The sequence below is a fragment of the Barbus barbus genome (genome assembly GCF_936440315.1).
Source record: "Barbus barbus genome assembly, chromosome: 13".
NCBI lineage: Eukaryota > Metazoa > Chordata > Actinopteri > Cypriniformes > Cyprinidae > Barbus > Barbus barbus.
In genome coordinates, this window is record NC_136741.1 from 16,600,284 (window position 1) to 16,623,226 (window position 22,943).

General features: G+C 39.1%; 1 protein-coding gene across 1 annotated transcript; it reads right to left on the minus strand.

Annotated features, from left to right (window-relative positions):
- Positions 1 to 14,437: 14,437 nt before the first annotated feature.
- Positions 14,438 to 20,422, minus strand: LOC306879125 (zinc finger protein Gfi-1-like). Its single transcript, XM_079431850.1, has 7 exons — positions 20,322 to 20,422; positions 17,596 to 17,798; positions 16,976 to 17,152; positions 16,098 to 16,495; positions 15,875 to 16,012; positions 15,591 to 15,756; positions 14,438 to 15,508 (listed from the first exon to the last, which is right to left on the minus strand). Exons 2-7 carry the CDS (start codon positions 17,705 to 17,707, stop codon positions 15,330 to 15,332), a joined length of 1,170 nt encoding a protein of 389 aa, XP_079287976.1. The 5' UTR covers positions 17,708 to 17,798; positions 20,322 to 20,422; the 3' UTR covers positions 14,438 to 15,329.
- Positions 20,423 to 22,943: the final 2,521 nt, after the last annotated feature.

Here is a 22,943-nt window from a genome sequence, read left to right on the forward strand (position 1 = left end):
GTAACTGATCATTGGATCATACAGAAGACAACACTGACTCACAATAACCCTCTCAAATAAGTCATGACTTTATTTAAACATGTCATGCCATGGAAATACTGAAAGCACATCAGAAATTGCTTAGTAACCTTTGGCAAGCATGTGTGTACAGCCCCTTAGTTAAATCCCTATTAAGTCCAGTATTGCTCCAGTGGACATGTAATCTGATACCAGCCATGTCTTTGACTTCCTACATGGATAACTATTGTAGACCCTGATTTCAGGTGTATGGACACAAACCATTTTTGAGCAATAGGATTTAAGCAGCAGCTGCGAAGTTTGCTCTGTCTATTACAGTGTGGTGAAAGGCTTTAACAAAAGGCACAATGTAAATATAACAGGAAAGGACAGGCTGGTTGCATGTTAGCTTCAGATTTGCCTGTGGCTAATTGCAGACTGCTGATTTGGTGTTTTGACAGTGAACAGACTGCGTGTAATAAAAGTCAAGCTCAAAAAAAAGATCTCTCACTGTATGCTGACAGACAAACAGGTTTGTTGTTTTTGCACGGTCGGCCCATGTCCTTTAGGACTCATTGTATGTTCACAAGGTGGAGGGAATTTGAATGCAATTATTTAAGTTCTTATATATATATATATATATATATATATATATATATATATATATATATATATATATATATATATATATATATATATATATATATATATATATATATATATATATATATATATATATATAGGTCTTTCTCAAAAAATTAGCATATTGTGATAAAGTTCATTATTTTCTGTAATGTACTGATAAACATTAGACTTTCATATATTTTAGATTCATTACAACACAACTGAAGTAGTTCAAGCCTTTTATTGTTTTAATATTGATGATTTTGGCATACAGCACATGAAAACCCAAAATTCCTATCTCAAAACATTAGCATATTTCATCCGACCAATAAAAGAATGGCCATTATGTTCATTTATGCACTCAATACTTGGTCGGGAATCCTTTTGCAGAAATGACTGCTTCAATGCAGCGTGGCATGGAGGCAATCAGCCTGTGGCACTGCTGAGGTGTTATGGAGTCCCAGGATGCTTCGATAGCGGCCTTAAGCTCATCCAGAGTGTTGGGTCTTGCGTCTCTCAACTTTCTCTTCACAATATCCCACAGATGGCCTTCTGGACAGCAGTCAGGTCGGCAGTCTTACCCATGATTGCGGTTTTGAGTAATGAACCAGGCTGGGAGTTTTTAAAAGCCTCAGGAATCTTTTGCAGGTGTTTAGAGTTAATTAGTTGATTCAGATGATTAGGTTAATATTAGGGATGCACGATATTATCGGACTGATATCGAAATCGGCCGATAATGACGTTAAATGTAAATATCGGCATCGGCCTGACATGCAAAATTATGCCGATATGTCTTGCCGATAAGGGGAAGGGGTTAACTCGCATGTGCTCAGGGTGTGCTAGCGATTAGATCACGTCAGCAATGTGGCTCATTCTTGAAGCAAAGTTTTGTCTGAATGATGAATAGATTGACTGTTTTGGATCGCTGCATTTAATGTGTGAAGGCATGTACAGAATGACGTGTTCGGTGTGGGATAGAGTAAACAGTTATAGCACAAGCAGGGGCAGCAGTGACAGCCTCCCCCAGGTCCTAATGCCCGTTCGGTAAGTAGTTTTAATAGTAGGGGCGCAGTTGGCCTACTTCTAATTAAATTAAAAGTAAAATAGCCTACACAAATAACATTTAGACTGTGTGTTTCTGATTAAATAAAGCAGTAATTGATGTAATAAAATAAGTATGTTTTGATTTAATGGTCAGAAGCTATAGCTTACATGAAAAAAAAAAATCACAAACATGACACTTGTAAATTAAATAATTTTATATATACTGATTTATTCATTAATGTGTAACGTTTTATTTTTTAAACAAATCATGAGCTCTAAAAGATTTTCAGAATTTTTACAACTCTTTTGTTTTAGACCATCTACAAATGTTAAATCTTAAAATAAAATATTAGGGTTAAAACGGCATCTTTCTGGGGGAAAAAATGCAGCGATTGATATAGTTGATTTATATTTATTTTCAAAGCTTCAATGTACTGTTAAAAAACCTTTATTATTTTTTATTTAATTCTAATAAATAAGTTCTTGTTAAAAACTAACCAAAATTAATAATATTTTGCTTATAATTTCTGCACAGGAGAGACTTGGTGTTGTTTCCAAACAAAAGGAAATATATCGGTATCGGCATCGATATCGGCCAAAATGAGTTGAAAAATATCGGCATATCGAATATCGGCAGAATACCAATATCGTGCATCCCTAGTTAATATTATTATATACAGTATATGTTCAGTATACTGTGGCCTTGGCCAGAAGTATGATGACCATTGTATACTGTCTCTGGTGATACTTGACTTCTCGTGTTAAATATTTTTGCATAAGATGTCCTAAATTCACATGATGCCTCTTTTATGCAGCATTTCTTTGAGTGTGTGTATAATAGGGCTGTCTCAGGTCACTACTATCATATATCCATGTATTTTTAATAGGGAACAGCAACAGGACAACAAAAGTGTAACTTGATTACCTGACGGACACATCAGCTTTTCAGGCTTTGACTTCTCAGTGGAATTTAGCAAAGAGAAATGAGGCATTACAATTACAGAATATCTTTAGTTTTAATTGTAAACTTTTGCACAAGGAAAATAAAACTTACAGATTCTAAAATATTTCAAATATATTATTTGAAATATTTCTAAAATATTTTCCATATCGCAGACAAACATACTGTGAGACATACTATGCTTTTTTTTCACTCAATTATAATTTTTTTTTTTTCAAATGGCATGCTGACAGGACTGTTTACTCCATCCCTCTCTTGCCTATTTCTTGGCAATAGAGTGGCCCTGAAGGCCCCTAGAGGCCATGTCTAGAGCTGATGCTGTCTGCCAGTATCCCTCCCTAAACCCCAGCGAGCTTGTCAAGAAAAACTGTGCTGTTTAGGGTTCGCTCCCTAGAGTCTGTTCCTTAGCTTTCACTGCCTTGCCTACAGATGGACTTCTGCATTTGATTTGGAACAGTGCACTTTATATGGACATGGCTCAGATTTTCCCTTCCCCATGATTTAGTAAGTGCAAGAAGAATTAAAAAAATTAATAATAAATATTGTGATTCATGGAAACTACTCAAGATATAGCTATAACTCTGACCCCTGCGTGAACCTTCAACATAGAAAGAGGAGGGGTCAGAGTCAAGTGAAATCAGCTAGGCCTTGATGTACTGTATCATAGTTATCTTAACAATATCTAACAAGTCCAAATGAAAATGTACAGCATATGTGTTTAAGCACTCAATCTTCCAGACAGCAGCAGCGTCTGTAATATGTTCATTTTCTGAGTGTTGTCAGAGTGACTAGGACCATGGGGAGGAGAGCACAACAGATCCATACAACCATACAGGTGCTTCTATTGCCGATGCCTGCTTGCCCTTTTGTAAATCGGCATTTTGATGGCAGTTACCTGTGTTGAGTTGTTCCAAATCAATATGTACAGTGTGGGAACCTTAATTGACAAGGATAACGCTGGCCCCTTTTCTGAAGGATAGACACCCCGTCTGGCTTTGATCAATACCTCGCTCACCAGCATGGCTGAGTCCACTTGTGTGCTTGGGTACCCTGAGCTTTCATCTCTGTAGGCAACCCCCAATGGCAGAAGAGGCTGGGATGTTACATGTGAACAGGCTGTCAAAGCAATTTTGTCAGTCTGCTCATTCTCTGGTGTTTAGAGATGCTGACACACTGTGTACTGGTTCCCATGATTTTATTGAGGTGATGGAAGCTTTTAGGTGTGTTTTTCCTCTCTTCCCTCCCTCTCTCCTTTTATCCACGAGTACATTTACAAGTGTTTTAATTTGTATTCCTTCTGCCAAAAACGTCTCTGGGGCACCTTGGTTTCCTGTCATTTAGGTCAATAGATCATCCTTTTATTTTTATGTTTGTTTGTGTATTAGTTTAACTTTAAATCAGCATAACTTGTAGTGTAAATCTAGGTGACATTTTTTTATTAACGCTTCTTGAGATTTTTCTTATCTGAACATTTCCAAGCTATATGATTTTGGCCTTTTGTCAAAGATTTGGGACCTAGTTTGTGACCACAACAGACAGAAAATGTTTCCATGAAAGTATGTTTCCACAAAAAAACAACAACAAAAAAAACACTATTGTAACTTTACACTAAACACTATTGCTACTTCATATTTTGCTATTTTAACTTTTATTGATATATAATATAATTATAATTACTGTATATTACTATGTCTATTTTATTTATTGGAATTGTGACTTTATTTCTTGCCATTGTTATTTTATATCTCACAATTGCGACTTATGTCTAACATTTGTTTCTCACAATATCAATATTGTAATAATAAATCTTGCAGTGTGATTGTTGTCACAGAATGGCCCGTCTTCCCCGTCACTCATCACTATCACCTGTTTATTTCCAATCATCACCGGCACCTGCACCTCATTATCACCAGCCACATAAAAGCACTTCCCTCAGCTCACTAGATCGTCCGATCTTGAAGTGACGTGACAAGCACTACAAAGTTCTGATCTCAGGATTGCTACCTGGACCGTCTCTACTCCCCTACAAGCTGAGTATAGATACCTGTTAATACTTACCTGTCATCACTCACCTTCTGCCTTGTCCTCTTCCAGTCATCCTCCTCGTCTGTCCCCGGTGGCTTGGTTGAATCCTCGTATGTCTCTGCCGCTCTGATGCTGCCCATCTCCAGGATCTGTCAAGACAGAGAGACTGATTGTGACTGACATTCCTCTTGCTTTAATCTCACAAATTGACACTCACCAAGTCCGAAGAATCTGCACGATTGCTGTTTGCTATTCACCTTATAAATAAACACCTTGTGATTTCACTTACCTTCTGTGTCCGACCCGTTCCGTTACAGAAGATCGGACCTCAACCGAAAATGAGGAGGCGGCTGGTTCTGGTTCCCCGCAATGGAGGGTCGTTGCCGATCCTCCTGCTTCCTCCACCCACGGCGAAGTATGTTCCGTCAGCGGCGATGAACGTTGGGGATGGGGATGATTCCACCGCCCTCAACGAAGAAAATTCCGCCATCCCCGGCGAAGTATGTTCCGTCAGCGGCGATGAGGAATCCGCCGCAACCGGCGATGAACGTTGCGCCGTGGGAGATGGGGATGATTCCACTGCCCACTCACACTCAGGCTCCTCCAACGCAGAACGAGGGGCTAATGGATGAGGCTCTTCCCCCGGAGTTCTCGGCTCCCGTTCTTTCTCCAATGTCTTCTTCTCATCAGTGCCTTCCAGTGCCTGCTCCTCGCAAGCGCCCTCCAGTGCCAGCTCCTCGCCAGTGCCTTCCATTGCCTGCTCCTCGTCTGCGCCCACCAATTCCTGCACCTCGCAAGTGCTCACCTGAGTTCCCGCTGGTCCCGTCCAGCCCACCTGAGTTCCCGCTGGTCCCGTCCAGCCCACCTGAGTTCCCGCTGGTCCCGTCCAGCTCCGCGCCTCCCGTGCGCCTTCTAATGTCCGCGCTGCAAGAGCGCCCTCTAATGTCCGCGCTGCAAGAGCGCCCTCCTGTGTCTTCGCTGGTTCCATCCAGCTCCGCGCCTCCCGTGCGCCCTCAAGTGCCCGCTGCTCCAGAGCGCCCTCAAGTGCCCGCTGCTCCAGAGCGCCCTCAAGTGCCCGCTCCTCCATGGGGGCCCTCAAGAGCCCGCTCCCTCTGAGCGCCCCACAGAGCCCGCTCCTCCGGTGAGACCCCTTATGGGGAACATTCCCAAAGAAATTTTGGGGGGGGGGCTATATACTTGTAATCCTAGTAGCCATAGTGGCCTTGCTAGGGACATTTGTCAGGGCCACTATGGCTCATTTCGCATGGCCACATGAATCCCTTTGGGCTTCCCAAAAAATATGGCCATGGCTGCCCAAGCCTCCTGTCCCGTCATGGCATCCCAAGCCTCCTGTCCCGCCATGGCTCCCCGAGCCTCCTGATCCGCCATGGCATCCCAAGCCTCCGGATCCGCCATGGTCTCCCGAGCCTCCAGTCCTGCCCTGGCCTCCTAAGGCTCCTGATCCGCCCTGGAGGCTTCCCTGTCCTGTCCAGGTTCTGCTCCAGCCTCCAGGGCGCCCACCCCCCCTCCCCGGTATTATTGTTGTTACGTCGCGGGACGCGCCGTCCGGGAGGGGGAGGTAATGTCACAGAATGGCCCGTCTTCCCTGTCACTCATCACTATCACCTGTTTATTTCCAATCATCACCGGCACCTGCACCTCATTATCACCAGCCACATAAAAGCATTTCCCTCAGCTCACTAGATCGTCCGATCTTGAAGTGACGTGACAAGCACTACAAAGTTCTGATCTCAGGATTGCTACCTGAACCGTCTCTACTCCCCTACAAGCTGAGTATAGATACCTGTTAATACTTACCTGTCATCACTCACCTTCTGCCTTGTCCTCTTCCAGTCATCCTCCTCGTCTGTCCCCGGTGGCTTGGTTGAATCCTCGTATGTCTCTGCCGCTCTGATGCTGCCCATCTCCAGGATCTGTCAAGACAGAGAGACTGATTGTGACTGACATTCCTCTTGCTTTAATCTCACGAATTGACACTCACCAAGTCCGAAGAATCTGCACGATTGCTGTTTGCTATTCACCTTATAAATAAACACCTTGTGATTTCACTTACCTTCTGTGTCCGACCCGTTCCGTTACAATTGTATCTTGCCATTGTGAGTTCATATCTTGCTATTGTGGTTTTACATGTTACAATTGAAACTTTATTTCTAGTAACTGTGACTTTCTCATAAATTCTACTTTTATTGTGACTTATTATAACTTTAAATTGTTATTGTTAATTGTTAAACCTTATAAAAGTTACTTTATATCTCACAAACTAATTTTGTCAATTATTTTATACCTCACAGTTTATTTTCTCAACTTTATTTCTTATAAAATCAGCTTTACATCTTACAATTGTTACTCTATATTTCAGTGTGACTTCTCTCTAGCACTGTAAAATTATTTCTTCTTTTAAACTATGCCTCACAATTAGGCTACCTTTTTTTCCTACTTTCCTACTTTTCTTATAACAAAATAAAGTGATAAATCAAGTAAATGTGATTTGGAGGTCAGTTGCCACACCTGCCTCTTCATGCTGTTGTTGTGCAAACACCTATAGCTGGTCTGTGTGGAAAGCAGGTTGATTTGAGCAGATCAGGTACTGGTTGTGATCATTAATGATTTAGCATACACCAGCGGGAAAACGAGCAGGGCCAGGCTCATCTGCCCCTGCAACCCAGATCTTTGTCTTTGTAATGGTGTCTCTAGTCTTTTACAGTGAAAAAAATGAAAAGGAGTCTTTATTTTGCAAACTAAAGATTTGTTTCTCTCTTTGAAATATTTAATGTGGGACAAATTAACTTTACAGTGATATGTGTAGTAGCTGCATATGCCCACAGTTGTATAAAGGTAGCTTGAGTCAGAAAAAATTATTGATAACTATATTAATTCCTGTTCAACTTGGTAACATGGATTTGTTACACTTCAGTTCAATTGAATTAATCACTTTTTTGTAACAGGGCATTGGCTCTTGTCTATACTGTGTATAATTTTCCCTTTTCTGTTGGCCGTGGGCCATTATTATTTAATGCAATCAGACTGAGTGAGATTTGTCCACTAAAGATCATGTTTGACAAAAGGGAGATAATATATTTTTAAACCTAGTGGCGGGACACAAATGTATGTTTTGTTAGTTTTGATGAAGCTTGGTCTTTTGTTCCTTTCACACTTCAATGCCCATCAGAGAGTCAACACCAACCATATTCACACAACAGCAGAAAAACATCACAGCTGTTCCCACATACACCACTACATGAGACAGCCTTTTATCTCTAGTGCTTTTAAACAGTGTAGGAGCATATCAGCGTGTCCAAGTTAGTGAGCAAACGTGTTGGTGTATTTGTGGGTCTAGTGTCAGAATGCGTCTGTGTAGGAGGCCGTGCGAGCGCGTGTGCGTGCTGGACCTCGGGGACTTTGGAAGTACTTACCAGCTCACTGCAGACTGCTTGATCTGTTGAGAAGCAGTGCAGTGGTTTGATGGTGCTGCAGAGTGACACATGACTACACAGACCCTGAACAGACATTAGCACAGGCTTCAGCAAACCTACATCTGAGCCTCAACTCATTCATTAAATCAGAACATCAAAAGGAACTTTACTTGAATGCCTCGACATTAATTTTTTATTATTACTGAGAATAAATCTTTTGTCATTTTTATCACCACCACCGTCTCCTGTCTCTCTCTCTCACCCTCTCCCAGTCTCTACATATCAGCTTGCTGCATCCCTTTCTCCTTCTCTAGTTTGATACATCCTTTTGCTTGGCTTGGTATTTTGTGAAATGGATCTTATGAATTTTTCAGAGAGGTTCATTGCTTTAGTCAGGCCTGGTTAAGTGGAGGATTGTATCAGTTCGCAACCTTCATCATGTTGTTTATAGAGGAGAGATTTAAGCTTATTGACATTAATGGATGACTACTAATATTCTAGTGTTATAAACTTAAAATACAGGATATAAAATATTACTTTACAAAACTCTTTATTTTTCTTGAATTGTAGACAGGGGCAATGGTATTAGATGAAGAAATGCACAGACTGTTGCATAAAAGATTTTAGAGCTTTTAATTCTACTGCAACTGTGCAGCTTGGGCCTGTCTGTCACATTGTATTTGTTTCTGACCTGAGAGTTTCTTTTTGTTCAACCTTTTACTAACATGAATCCTTTTAGTGCTTTTGTCAGGATTCATATGCTATTAGATTACTCTTTAAATGTTGATGAAACAGAGCTATACTGATGTACTCCGGCTAAAGAAAATGCTCCATAGCAGGATGAATTAGATATAGTGTCGTGGAAATTTGACTTATTGATGTGGGTAGTAGAGGTAGATTTCTGGGAAATGTCAAATGTTTTTTTTTAAGATATACTTTCCATTAGTTCTTAGTCTCAATCACATCTCAACGTATCTTCCATTGTTTTTGTAATCCGTAAGTGAAACTGTCTTGATTGGAATTCTGATTTCTAAACGTTTATTAGATATATGCTGTTTACACATATCTACCATTTTATTTGTGAACATGTTTTTGCAGCGTTGAGTAATGTATCACAAACATACTGTATCTGTTGATTCCTTGAACACAATGTTAATCAGAATCCATTCACTGCTCAAAACACTGGAATTTTGTTCAGCGCTGAGTTATGCAAGCTTACGAATCCTTTCATAAACAGGGTGTAAATCAGATTCATTGTGCAGTGTGGGAGCTTTGTTGATTATAATGGAACTTTGTGAGATCGCAATGAACTAAGGAGAGTGACAGCTTTTAATGATTAGTGTGCAAATGTGATATTGATTTAAAACAACAGTTCGATAAACAAGAAGTTATTAAGTGACTTAAATTATCTGACTGTAACACTATTGCCTAATTTTGCTCTATTTCGTCAACGAAAATAGTTTCAAACAAAGTCCCAGCTAAGCTGCCTCGCATCTCCATTCCAACACAGCATTAATCTAGTGAGTCAATGATTCAATTTCCCATTAATAAAGACAATCACTTGCTTCATTCCTGAATGAATCAGCCATTCGAACCTGGCAGTTTTAGTTTCAGTATCTTTTCAGTTATTTAAGTTATTTACTGTAAGTCATTTAATATTTCTATATTCAAATTTTTATAATTAAAACATTAATCTCAACATTAATTTTTTTATTTAATTGCACCTATGCTGTCTCTGAGCCTCATTAAATGTCTGAAAATACACCTACAAGCCACTTTTGTGTTCTGTGCCACTTGTAGTACAAATTTATTTTGTTAATACTGATTTAATTTGATCGGTAACTTATTCTAAGCTCATAACTTAAAACTTATAAATGTAATTTTTTGAATTTGACATAAAAGATATTTTAAGTCAATAAAGTCTTAAGTCTTAAGTCAAATATCACCTCGTAATGGGAAGGCTAATTTTAATCAGAATTTTTGATTATTGATTAGAAGGTGCTCCTGAAATTTTTGACTGTGCTCCTAAATTTTTTAATTAGAAGCACAAGTGCTCCTAAAAAGAAAAGTAAGTGTAGAACCCTGCGTTTGCATCTCCTTTTGAGCGACAGCTAGCATCCAAATAGTGGTAGTGATATGTAATGCTAAATGAAGCAGATAAACATGTCTTTAAATGAGCAGCGACCTACTGCACCCACCTTTCAGCAGCTGGTGGGGGCTCTCTAGGCCGACTGCGTGCTGTGCAGGGGTTGGTGGTCCCCTCTGCAAGATAACTAATGGAAAAGCTTTCAGGGCCTTAAACCTGAAGGAAAACGTCAGCTCACATTTGGCCGCTCACCCAGGTCTAATGTCTCCCAATTGTGGCAATCACCACTGGTCTTACCCATTTTTACCAAGACCCCCACACTTAGCTTTTCCCTGTTACACTCACCCTACGGACTCTTCAGAGTGACTGACTTTAGAGCGTGCCAGGACTCAGGAGACTTACCTTGTTAAACAGTCCTGAAAACAACAAGGACTTCAAAACAAAAGTGTGTGGCGTTTGGGCAGTAAAAGTGTGGTACTCAGGCTCAGCTGGGACATCCCAGAGCAGACTGGAAAAATGCTCCCTGTTCCCCTGGGTCTGTACTGAGGTGTCATGTCAAACTGGAATAGGATGAATAGGAGCAGACAGACACTTTACACTGATGGCCTGAAACACTGTAACCTGATGCAAAGTTTAAGGCAAATCAAACTTTGCTATTGAGATTACTTTTTAATTCATAAATGTATTTGTTTTATTTAGTGTCATTTTGTCACACTAAGTAAATAATAGAGTTAATATTTGTACATCAATTTTTTCCATATTATACTGTTATAAAAGTTGTATCATTTGGATAGCGCTTGAACAGAATCTTCACAAAAAAAAGTTGCATTATGTTTTATTGATGGGCATTTTGTAGTTTTTAGATTTCAGATATACATAACATTCAAATACAAAATTTCATATATACATATATATAGTTCCCCCATTGAAATTTGTAATCAAATTTTTAAAAAAAAATGTATCTTCATCTAGTATAATTAATAAAAACCTGAGCAAATTGTTCTTCTCACGGATAGTGTTAGGGTCTGTCATCTGTGCCAAGCAAATTCCCTGTTATGTTTTTTCTATCTCTCTTTTTATTCTATCTAGCTTTCCTTCTAAAATCATGAATAATTTGTATCCTCACCCTACGGCCTGATGACAGCTGTGCAGTTGTCTTGCAGTCTATTTTTCAGATCAAGTAAATAATGAATAAAGCGCCACAACAAAAGAACACAGTACCTGAGCCCTGTCTCGCTGAGACCTTCCACTGCTATCCCATCACAGGGGTGCAGACGCCCTGCATTTCTTCTGTCACTACTGTTCATGTGGCTGAGTGAGGGACTGCTGAGTAATTCATCTTTGATGAAAAACAAAATATGTTTCACAGGTGATCCAATACAGTACTTAGGCTACCTATTTATGCTTAATTGCTTACATGATACTTCTGCTTTAAAAAAAAAAAAAAAAGTGAAATTATTTTTATACAACACACACCATAACCAATCCACCCATCTTTTCTATTTAAAGTGCCTGTGGTTTTCAAGCTATTTTCACAAATATGTTTAACACAGTATTCAAGTAGTGATTGGCAATTTGGAGGATTCCTAGGATTTAGTACTTAATATTCTCTGGTCTGGTCACTTAGGAAATGTTGTTTGTCTATCATTAAACAGGCAAGTTTTAAAGGGGTCATCGGATGCAAAATTCACTTTACAAGTTTGAACATAAATGTGTGTTGGAAGTGTGTGTACACATCCATCCTGTAATGATAAAAATGCACCCAGTGTTTTTTTTTTTTTTAAATCCCTATTTTAAAATCCTCTTTCTCAAATCAGGCTGTACTGAGGTTCCTGTCAGAATGACGTAGTTCTGTACAGGCCCCTCCCTGCCTCCCATGATAGTTGATTGACAAGTCCATCTTACCTTAGACCCACCCTGAGTGAGCTGTGAGCTGTCCGCCTCCGGTGCAGGGGAAGACAAGATGTTAGTTGTAGCAGAGCCGATCCTCCCTATACGCAGAATACGCAAGCTGCATAGGGCCCCCGAAACACCAGGGGGCCCCTTTGCTCTCAAAGACGTTTTAATTTTAGTTTCTCGAATTTGGCCAGCAGTTGAATGATCATTTATTTTAATGCGTGTGCTGTCACGCTCTCTATGTAAAAATCAGTCAAATCATGTAACGTGATTGTCATACAGTCTCTTGATCTTACCGAGTTGAAAGCGTGCTGAGCCGCGGAAGAGATACTGTTTCTGAAGCGCTTAACATGAGTGCGATTCGAGACGGAGTGAAACACGGACAAATGCGTTTCGTCCATTATTTCATCCAAACCCAATATATACTGAAGTGAGTATAAGGGTTTTTATTCATCTTTGCAGATCGTCTTTCCTAATAATTTCCTAGTTAGCCTGTTTCGCGGCTGAAGTTTAGCATGCCTCATGTCTGTTTCTATGGGCCGCCATACGTAAGCCATCTGCCATTTATGAATATTCATTGATTATTATGGTGAATGAGAGTTGGCCAACACCTCAACGTACCTGGAGCGGTCGAATAGGGAATCTACACATATCTATACACCACCATGTGAATATTTCCATAACTCTTTATACCTTTTGTTTTAAATTATCAGACAGATTATAGCAACCTTTATGTTGGTGTGTGTGTGTGTGTGTGTGTGTGTGTGTTAGCCAAAGACTGGGGTGCTCTGATTACTCGCCCACTGAAATTGATTAGGCTCTTTCCAGGACTTCTTCTATTCATATTTGATATGCCTGGAGGCTGTGGGGCAATTTGACAAACAAATTGCAAAACAAAAGGATTGAAATATCTGTGGTGGGTACTGACCTACCTTAAGGCAATCCCTGCAGCACCCTGGACCACATCCACTGTCTATACCCACTGTAGTCATACTGTCTATTCTTACACTCTAATGTTCTCTAACAGGGAAATAACTAATGTTGCATTTTAAATGATGGATACAACTACAATGATTATGTCAATCTGACAATCATGAATGTTATCAGCTCTTGATAAAGTCAAACAAGGAGGAGCAGATTACATACCAAATATTGTCCTAATTCCTGGGTCATGTTCGATTTTCCAAACAACAGTAGGACATGTAAATCCCACAGCTGTGCTCTTATCTCTGTTTTCTCTGGAATAAATATGCATTTTCATGTTCCCTGCAGTCAAATCTTCAGGGTTTTAAAATATTCAGCATTTTCACGGGTAAGATTTGAGCCATGGAAAGTCAGTGATTTCAATCAAGTGGTGCTATAGTGTTCTGTGATTGTGTCTTCCTTTACAAAAACCTGCGCATCCAACAAATAATTATTTTTTTTAAATGTTGAGGGTAGGCTACTTCTGGAAAATTAGATTTTTTTTTTTTTTTAAATCCGGCGTAAATGGGCGGTTGCGTTTTTGCAAACAGATTTTAGACTGTACAGTATTTACCTTCACTGTGCCAGATCCCTAGAAAAGTTGACGTTATATCCCGGGGCCATTTTAGGCTGCAGGGAAGCAGAATGCACTGACCCGCCCTATTGTTCCGTGGGAGTGAACTGTTTCTGCTGAATAAACTCAGTTTGGTTAACAGGAGAAATCCAAGAGTGTTTAGAGTGTAAATAAAAAGGGATAATTATTTTCAGATAAGATCGAAAAACAAATAGACGTTCGATTTGACGACATCTGCATCTGATTTCTAAAAACGATACCTGTATACAGCCTATATACATTTCGATTAAAAAATGTAAGGTTTTGGCCACATTTATCCTGTTTTTGATGACTAATTGATCTGTGATAGTAATTCATAATTTCTGCAGTTAATTATGAATTAAAGTAAGCTATAAAATAAACCGTATAAATCGTAGGTTGGTGTTCAATAAATGTGACATTCATTTCTCGGGCTGTGCAATAAATCTTTGGAAAAGTTGGTGTCTGAAACCAAATGGACAAATAAATAGTCAAAATATTACTTCCAGCTTGAGAAAAAAATAGATATATTTTTGGTCTTTTTTATTAACAATACGAACATAAATTATTCTTGGTTTCAATGAATCTGTTTTTGACTCATGTTGTGGCCTTCAGTGAATTAGGCTGAGATGTTATTGTATTCAAAGACATAAGACAATCATCTTTATTTTTCCACATTTGTATCTTCCCTTTCCTTTCTAATATAAAATAATTCTTGACTTTCCATTAACCTATCTATTGGTCTGTCCCATATGTGTTATCTTGAAAATAACGCACTGATTGCGGAACACATTTGGAAATTCCCACAGTTGTTTCGAATAAATCATTTTATTTTAAACATGTAATGAAATACTGAATTCTTAAAATAATGAAATGCTTTCATTTACAGTCATGAAATGAAAATGCTTAGCTCAAGATAGCCTAAATTATTCGTTGCGCACTATGCAGAGAATTTATAAATCTGCATGAAAGCATATACAAACTTTGATAATTACACAAAAAATACAAACGAAATATCTGTCCTTAAAATTCTTTATTCCAATAAATAGTGTAAATGATAAAACAAATTAAATGTTATTTATCGATTTAAAAAGATATAGGCTTGACAATTGAGTTCTTACATATTTGTTTATTTAGGCTAAAGAAAATGAAGCTAATAGAAAATAAAAAATGATGAATGGAAAGACTTCGACAAGTTGCCAAATCATTTATGTTGGGCTATAGTACACAAACAATCCTTTTATTGATGAAATCTCGCATTCTATTGTAGTGCTTGTTTTGCCAGCATTCCCTTTGCTGCGTTGAAAACAAAGTGACATTCTTTTGAGATGCGGTGATTTTTCTCTCCTTCAGCTGATATTTTGGGTGATACAGTGTCCTTTCTCGCGGCGGTTATATTTCGTCCCTGATTATTTTGGTGATAATATTTTGGGTTCAGACACAATGTCTCTGCAGCGGGCTATTGATTTGGATCAAGATACCCTGTGATACCCTGTATAACATCAGCATGAAAGCTGCCAGACCTGCTGGCCTGCTGCTGACTCGTAGGCAAATCTCACAAAGCACAAACAGCTCTAGAAACGCTATTAGTCGCCTACTCTAAAACACTGATTTAATGTTTCATGAAAGAGCATTTGTAGCTTGTTAAATTAAAAAGACTATTAAAGTCCCGATGGTTTGTCCAATAGTGTTTGGTAAAGAGTTTCCTCACTTCAGTCCGTGTTGTGTTTCCTTGTGTCTTCTTAAATCGACCTTGCGCTGGAATCCTTTGCCGCAGAGGTCACATCCAAAAGGTTTGAATCCGGTGTGTTTTCGACTGTGTGTTATCAGATTGGAGCTCTGACTGAAAGCTTTCCCACACACCTGACATTTGTGCGGCTTCTCCCCTGGGAGAGAAAATCCATACATCAGCGTTTCTATCCAAATTCTGTTTTTATAGATACAGTTCTCTCCGTGTATTTAGCTTACCTGTGTGGATGAATGTGTGTTTCTTCATATCTGATTTCTGGTGAAATCTCTTTCCGCAGTACTGGCACGGATAGGGCCGTGTATCGGAGTGAATGAGGAGGTGAGTGGATAAAGTGGATGATCTTTTAAAACTTTTCCCACAGATTTTACAATCAAAGCTTCTCTCCTGTGGGATGAAAGGCGTGTTTTAAAAAAATCGTTTTGCATTCAGTCGATTTAATTTAGACGTCTTTGCTATAATTTTCATTATAATACCAAATAAGAAGAAAACTCGAGCACTCTACCTGTGAATGAACAGCTCTGTGTTGTTCCAGACTGACTGCGTGTCCAAACGTTTTCCCGCAGATGTCGCAAGCATAAGGTCTTGTTCCAATATGCGACCTCCGGACGTGAACTTCCAAGCCATGTGGAGTAGAAAACACCTGTGGAACAGAGAGGGGGATCTTTATTAATATCTAACCGTGATTTATAAAAACCCGAGCGAGCTATTTGCGCTAGTTACATTACCTTGCTGCATTTTATACATTTGTATGCGCCATTCAGCAGGAGACGACTACACATCACATCAGAGCTGGATTTCATCTCAGTTCCTTTTCCCAGTATGTTGCTGTCATCATAAAGTCCTGAGGCAGTGGCGCGCTCGAACAGGGTGGCGGTGGAACTATAACTGTTGTAAATGCTAGCGCCAGATCCTCTTTCAGTGAAAAGAGAGGACTCGACCACGCGGTCATTGTAATAGGCTGGAGGAGAAGGCCGGTCTAGATCCAGAGAGTGCTGATGGTTGAGAGCACGCTGTGCCAACTGTCTGATTTCACATCCCGAGTACCTGCTCCACGCGTAAGGCCTGAAGGGGACGGCGAAGGGCTGTGTTTCCTCAGCGGAGGGTGAAAAGGACTTTTCTGATTCTGTTAAAGAAACAAAATCGATAATTTAATGATTTCCACGTATTTAATAAACCTTGTAGGGATTTTGCAGTGACTTACATAGCTATTTTTACCAATTTATGCCTAATTGTTACCTACAATTTGTGCCAAAATCTGCTGAAGTTAATTTCGCAAATGTCTTAAATACTTTTAAAACAAAACACAAACGATTTACAATTACATATTTTTAGGCTAATTGATAGCCTAAATATTATTGTGCCTAAAATGAACGAAGCGTGCCTAATATTATGGTCGCTACCTACATGCAAATTTCCACTGGCATGTAAAATGTTTTGGTAGAAAACAAAATGTTTAAAAAAACAGGCTGACGTTCAAAAGTAGGCCTATTCATATGTAAAGAAAGGCATTAGTCTTATAACCTAACAGTGCATTCACACTGTAGATCAAATTTGATGAGATTCAGATATCTTAAATAGGCTACGTTAATAAATAAATCCATACCAGGTGATGCTGATGGTGATGGAGGTCGCCAAAAGTCATCATAATCTGAGGAGCGGTCAGTAAGTCCACAGCTGAGAGGTGACTTGGAAGAAAGATCCGCTTGATCCACCAGGTGCGAGTCCGTGTCGCCTGTCAGGGCATCCGCACAGCACTCTGACTCGTCTAAAGTTTTGCTTTCTGTTATGAGATTTCATTTTTTTTTTCGTCAAAACCACAGCTGCATAAAATATTTATCTCACAACTGTTCGCGAACATTTAATGTACTACGTATGGTTGACTATGCCAACCAAAATCTAGAATCTAGAGTTCCCCCCACACAAATGTAAAAATTATAGGCTTGTCATATGCGCTCGCTATTTTACATCACTTTCTTTCTTAGACAAGTAAGTCTGTCTTTCATCTATTAGGAATCAGAAAAATAATAGTTTAAAAGGAAAAATGTCATAATAAAAGGGTTAGGGTTATGGTAAAAAAAAAAAAAGAAAAAAAAAAAGCTAGACAACGTTGTTTTATTCTGAATAAATAGGCCTATACACTTTCTGTCTGACGTATGTTTGATAATTGCGAGGCATTTTGCATTGTTATCCACACTATCAGTAAATCATATAATTTTGACATACCTGCACATATATGAGCTAAAATAGTATCAAGTCTGCTGTAGTCACCCTCCAGAGATCGTGGCTGGTGGTAGCTGTGGGCTTTTTTGCTCTTCACCAAGAAAGACCTAGGCATTGTGTTTCCTCTGGTTCCTCCCTGCTGTCTTCAGTCATTAGTGAAGATCAGGCAATCTGTCAGATCCACGGATGCGGCGGCTTTTTTATCTCTGAAAAGATTTGAAGACCATTGGTTTAGCAGCGCGTCTGTATAGAGGCAGAGTGGGAGCATGCGTAAAGCAGTTCTCTCGTCTGCCAGGTGTTATGAAGACAGGTGCTTTAAAGGAACAACTACCAAGCCTTAGGCCTGTGATTGGTCCGCCCCTCAACGAGAGGACAGACAGGTCCGGGGGGAACCGTGGCTATCAGGATAAGTGATACACTGTTTTATCAATGTGTTACTCAATCCTTAGCTGCAGGGGGAGAGGAAACGCGGAGACGGCAACCCAGCCTGTGCCTTCTCCCTCTATAGACTCATGATTTGTGCAGGTATTAAAAACTGGCTGTTAAGAAAAAAAAAAGTTGTTACTTCGAAAAACAGCCGAAAATCGTAGCTCACTAATCGTCGCTTATTTTGTGTTTTGTTAGCACATTATGGATGTCATTGATAATCTTTTTGTGTCTTTAATCTTAAACATGAATATGTGTAAATGCTAACACAACTTATTTAATATATGTAGTATAGACTATATGCACATCAACAAAAATCGAACATAGCCTAAATGCAGGCCTACTTTTTTTAAAATTATTTTCGTTTGCTGCATTCGCAAATGCACACTTTGAACAAAAGAAAGAAATATTGCTGTTCTAATGAAATTAGAACTGTAATTTTGTATTTATAATTCTATATTTTTTATATTTTAATTTCAGGTTAGGCCTGTCAACTTTTTATCGTCACCACGCCCCCTCATATACAATTCCATTTTTTTTAAGTCATATGACACGTCATCATAATGACACCTTCAACCCTTCAAAGAAAGTTTGTCCTCTCTTAACAACTTTGTTTTTTTCTACTTTTGTCCTGAATAGTTATTTATCCTATATAGTCAACCCTGTTATGATTTTGAAAAAAAAAAACTATAAAAAATTTTAAACTGACATTTGTAGAAATATCAACATCAAATTTTCTTTCCAATAAACACAATGAATTGTCATGCGCTTGACCGCAAGGCGAAAAATGGCCAAATTAACAAAACTAACCTTCAAGCTAGTTTTGAAGCCATAGACATTAATAACATTTTCAAAATGAAAAATCAACCATTTTGTGGAATGACATATATTAAGTCTAGTTAATGCCGAAATTAAAAGGCTCCTTACATGCTGCACTTGATTTTTTTTTTTGTTAATTGACTATAGGTTCATTAATCGGGCTTGATCAAAGTGATAAGGTAAAACTTGGTTTTTGTAGCCTTGGAATAAAGCTGTCCACACGCCAGCGGGGTCACGGTGTTCTCGAGTTTCGTGGCTGCTCAGTGAACAGAGCTGCCTTGTTCAGAGTGGACGCTGGTGATCTGTCGTGGACACAACAGGGACACGCATTCAACTCGTGCGGCAGACAATCAGTGGGAGACCATAGCCAGTCCATCAGTCTGCGTCTCACCTGCCTTTGACTCGTGACAGCCGTCTCCTAAATTAATCGCTTCACTTCACTTACATAGTGCGCAATATAGGCTACTGCAGTCTATCGCATTGAGAAAAAAGCTGTAAAATGATGTGGGCAAACCGCTATGTAAGTTACTGCTTCAACTTTTTTGTTTTCAAGCTTCGATCACTTTTTGATCAGTCTGCATGGATTTATGAAATCTGTCTCGCCCATCAGTAGGCTACACTGATAGCCTACAATCACACAGTCCAGGATCTGTAGAGGAGGACGCGAAGCCCAGGAAATCAAAGCGCAATGTGCCCTCCGTCGATTAGACATATCACCGCAGGGCATCCGGTAGATAGGATACAGATCATGTAAGGACACTATAGGCAATATCTTGACTGATGCTCAAACATTATCTCACTTTTGCTTTGTGCTTCATCACGAAAATCATATATTGGATATATTTATACAGCCTATTTATCCCAAATAACGAAAGTGACAGAAACCCAAAGCTACTTACAGAACACTGTATAATAAATAACTGAAATAACTGAATCTCAGCACCAAATAGGCCTACTTTTGTCGTTCCCAGAATCGCGTCAGTGTAACGATCCATAAAGCAACTCTCGGAATAAAATCAGAAAATTAGCACAAAAAATAACCTGACTGTAGTCTTGTTGCTTCTTTTTATTCTGAATATAAATTTTAATATAATGATGAGCATTATATTACACTTCTAAAATACAGTGCATAATTAATAGTTATAAAGACAGACTATAGAGAGAAGATTATTTCTCCGAACAACCAAAAACGTCCTACCAAAATAACGCGATGTTTTTCTCAAATTATTCGTTCATGTACGTCCTAATTGACAAAGTAATGTCATCAACGTTTACATTTGCACTGATAAAACAGTGCTGAGATGAGTCAATGAGTTTTATTAATGTTAAGGCTACAGTATGAAACTTCATGCATAACTGGAAACGCGCGAACTGTGATTTTGCTCTCAGCGAAACCCTGATTTAAGAATTAGCTACGTTTTATACCTAACAATCACTTTAAATTTGATAAGGGCTCATTTGCCAACAGGAATTGCAGCGCTTACCTGATCTCACTTTTCGTTGTAAGATGAATTCAGTATGGTCGCGGTGTTTTAGAGCGCGCGCAGCCCATTTCATCTCATGGGTTTTTAAGCATAAGAGCATAGACAAAAAGCTTCCTGAACGTTATTTGCGACACATCTCAATAGTAATCCGGTATAAGGAGGGCTGTACCTTCAGAAGCTGTTTATTTAAGCGCAATGCTTGAAGCGTGAATGCTTTTTAATTGTCATGTAAGTGTTACATAAAATTTAAACAAATAAATCTCGCACAATACGGATAAAAATACACAAAATACATAGTTTCTTTCTCGATTTTTAGAGAAACAAATTTGCAAAATTGTATTGTTATTAATGTTATTTGAATAGATAGATAGATAGATAGATAGATAGATAGATAGATAGATAGATAGATAGATAGATAGATAGATAGATAGATAGATAGATAGATAGGTACATCTAAAATAATTAGAATATCGTGAAAAAGGTCAATATTTTTTGTCACTCATTTCAGAAAGTGAAACCCATATATTATATAGATTCATTACGCATAGAGTGAAATATTTCAAGCCTTTATTTCTTGAAATTTTGATGATTATGGCTTACAGATAATGAAAACCCAAAATTCAGTGTGTCAGAAAATTAGAACATTACATAAGATCAATAAAAAAGGGATATTTTAAACAGAAATGTCAGGCTTCTGAAAAGTATGTTCATTTCTATGCACTCAATACTTGGTTGGGCCTCCTTTTGCATGAATTACTGAATCAATGTGGTGTGGCATGGAGGCAATCAGCCTGTGGCACTGCTCAGGTGTAATGGAAGCCCAGGTTGCTTTGATAGTGGCCTTCAGGTCATCTGCATTGTTGGGTCTGGTGTCTCTCATCTTCCTCTTGACAATACCCCATAGATTCTCTATGGGGTTCAGGTCAGGCGAGTTTGCTGGCCAATCAAGCACAGTAATACCATGGTCATTGAACCAGCTTTTGGTACCTTTGGCAGTGTAGGCAGGTGCCAAATCCTGCTGGAAAATGAAATCAGCATCTCCATAAAGCTTGTCAGCAGAAGGAAGCATGAAGTGCTCTAAAATATCCTGGTAGATGGCTGCGTTGACTGTGGACTTCAGAAAACACAGTGGACCAACACCAGCAGATGACATGGCAGCCCAAATCATCACTGACTGTGGAAACTTCACACTGGACTTCAAGCAACATGGATTCTGTGCCTCTCCACTCTTCCTCCAGACTCTGGGACCTTGATTTCCAAATGAAATGCAAAATTTACTTTCATCTGAAAAGAGGACTTTGGACCACTGAGCAACAGTCACGTTCTTTTTCTCCACAGCCCAGGTAAGACGCTTCTGATGTTGTCTCTGGTTCAGAAGTGGCTTGGTAGCCATTTTCCTGAAGATGTCTGAGCATGGTGACTCTTGATGCACTGACTCCAGCTTCAGTCCACTCCTTGTGAAGCTCTCCCAAGTGTTTGAATCAGCTTTGCTTGACAGAATTCTCAAGCTTGTGGTCATCCTTGTTGCTTGTGCACCTTTTCCTACCCAAATTCTTCCTTCCAGTCAACTTTGCATTTAATATGCTTTGATACAGCACTCTGTAAACAGCCACACCTTTCAGTAATGACCCTCTGTGACTTACCCTCTTTGTGGAGGGAGTCAATGTTCGTCTTCTGGATCATTGCCAAGTCAGCAGTCTTCCCCATTATTGTGGTTTCAAAGAACAAGAGATACCCGGAATTTATACTGTAGGGATGGTCATTAATTGAAACTCAAATGTAAATATTCTAATATTTTGAGATACTGATTTTTGACTTTCATGAGCTGTAAGCTCTAATCATCAAAATTAAAACAAAAAAAACTTTTTAAATGTTCTACTTTAGATGTAATGAATCTAAAATATATGAAAGTTTCACTTTTTGAAATAAGTTACTTTATTAGGCCACTTTATTAGGTACACCTGTTCAATTGCTTGGTAACACAAATTGCTAATCAGCCAATCACATGGCAACAACTCAATGCATTTAGATGTGGTGAAGACAACTTGCTGAAGTTCAAACCGAGCATCAGAATGGGGAAGAAAGGGGATTTAAGTGACTTTGAATGTGGAATTGTTGTTGCTGTCAGATGGGCTGGTCTGAGTATTTCAAAAACTGCTGATCTACTGGGATTTTCACGCACAACCATCTCTAGGCTTTACAAAGAATAGTCCGAAAAAGAGAAAATATCCAGTGAGCGGCAGTTGTGTGGACGAAAATGCCTTGTTGATGGGCAGACTGGTTAGAGATGATAGAAAGGCAACAGTAACTCAAATAACCACTCGTTACAACCAAGTTATGCAGAATACCATCTCTGAACGCACAACACGTCGAACCTTGAAGCAGATGGGCTACAGCAGCAGAAGACCACACTGGGTGCCGCTCCTGTCAGCTAAGAACAGGAAACGGACTACTCTTTGCACAGGCTCACCAAAATTGGACAATAGAAGATTGGAAAAACGTTGCCTGATCTGATATATATACACACTCACTGGCCACTTAATTAGGTACACCTTGCTAGCACCTTGCTAGTAGGGTTGGACCCCCTTTTGCCTTCAGAACTGCCTTAATTCTTCGTAGCAT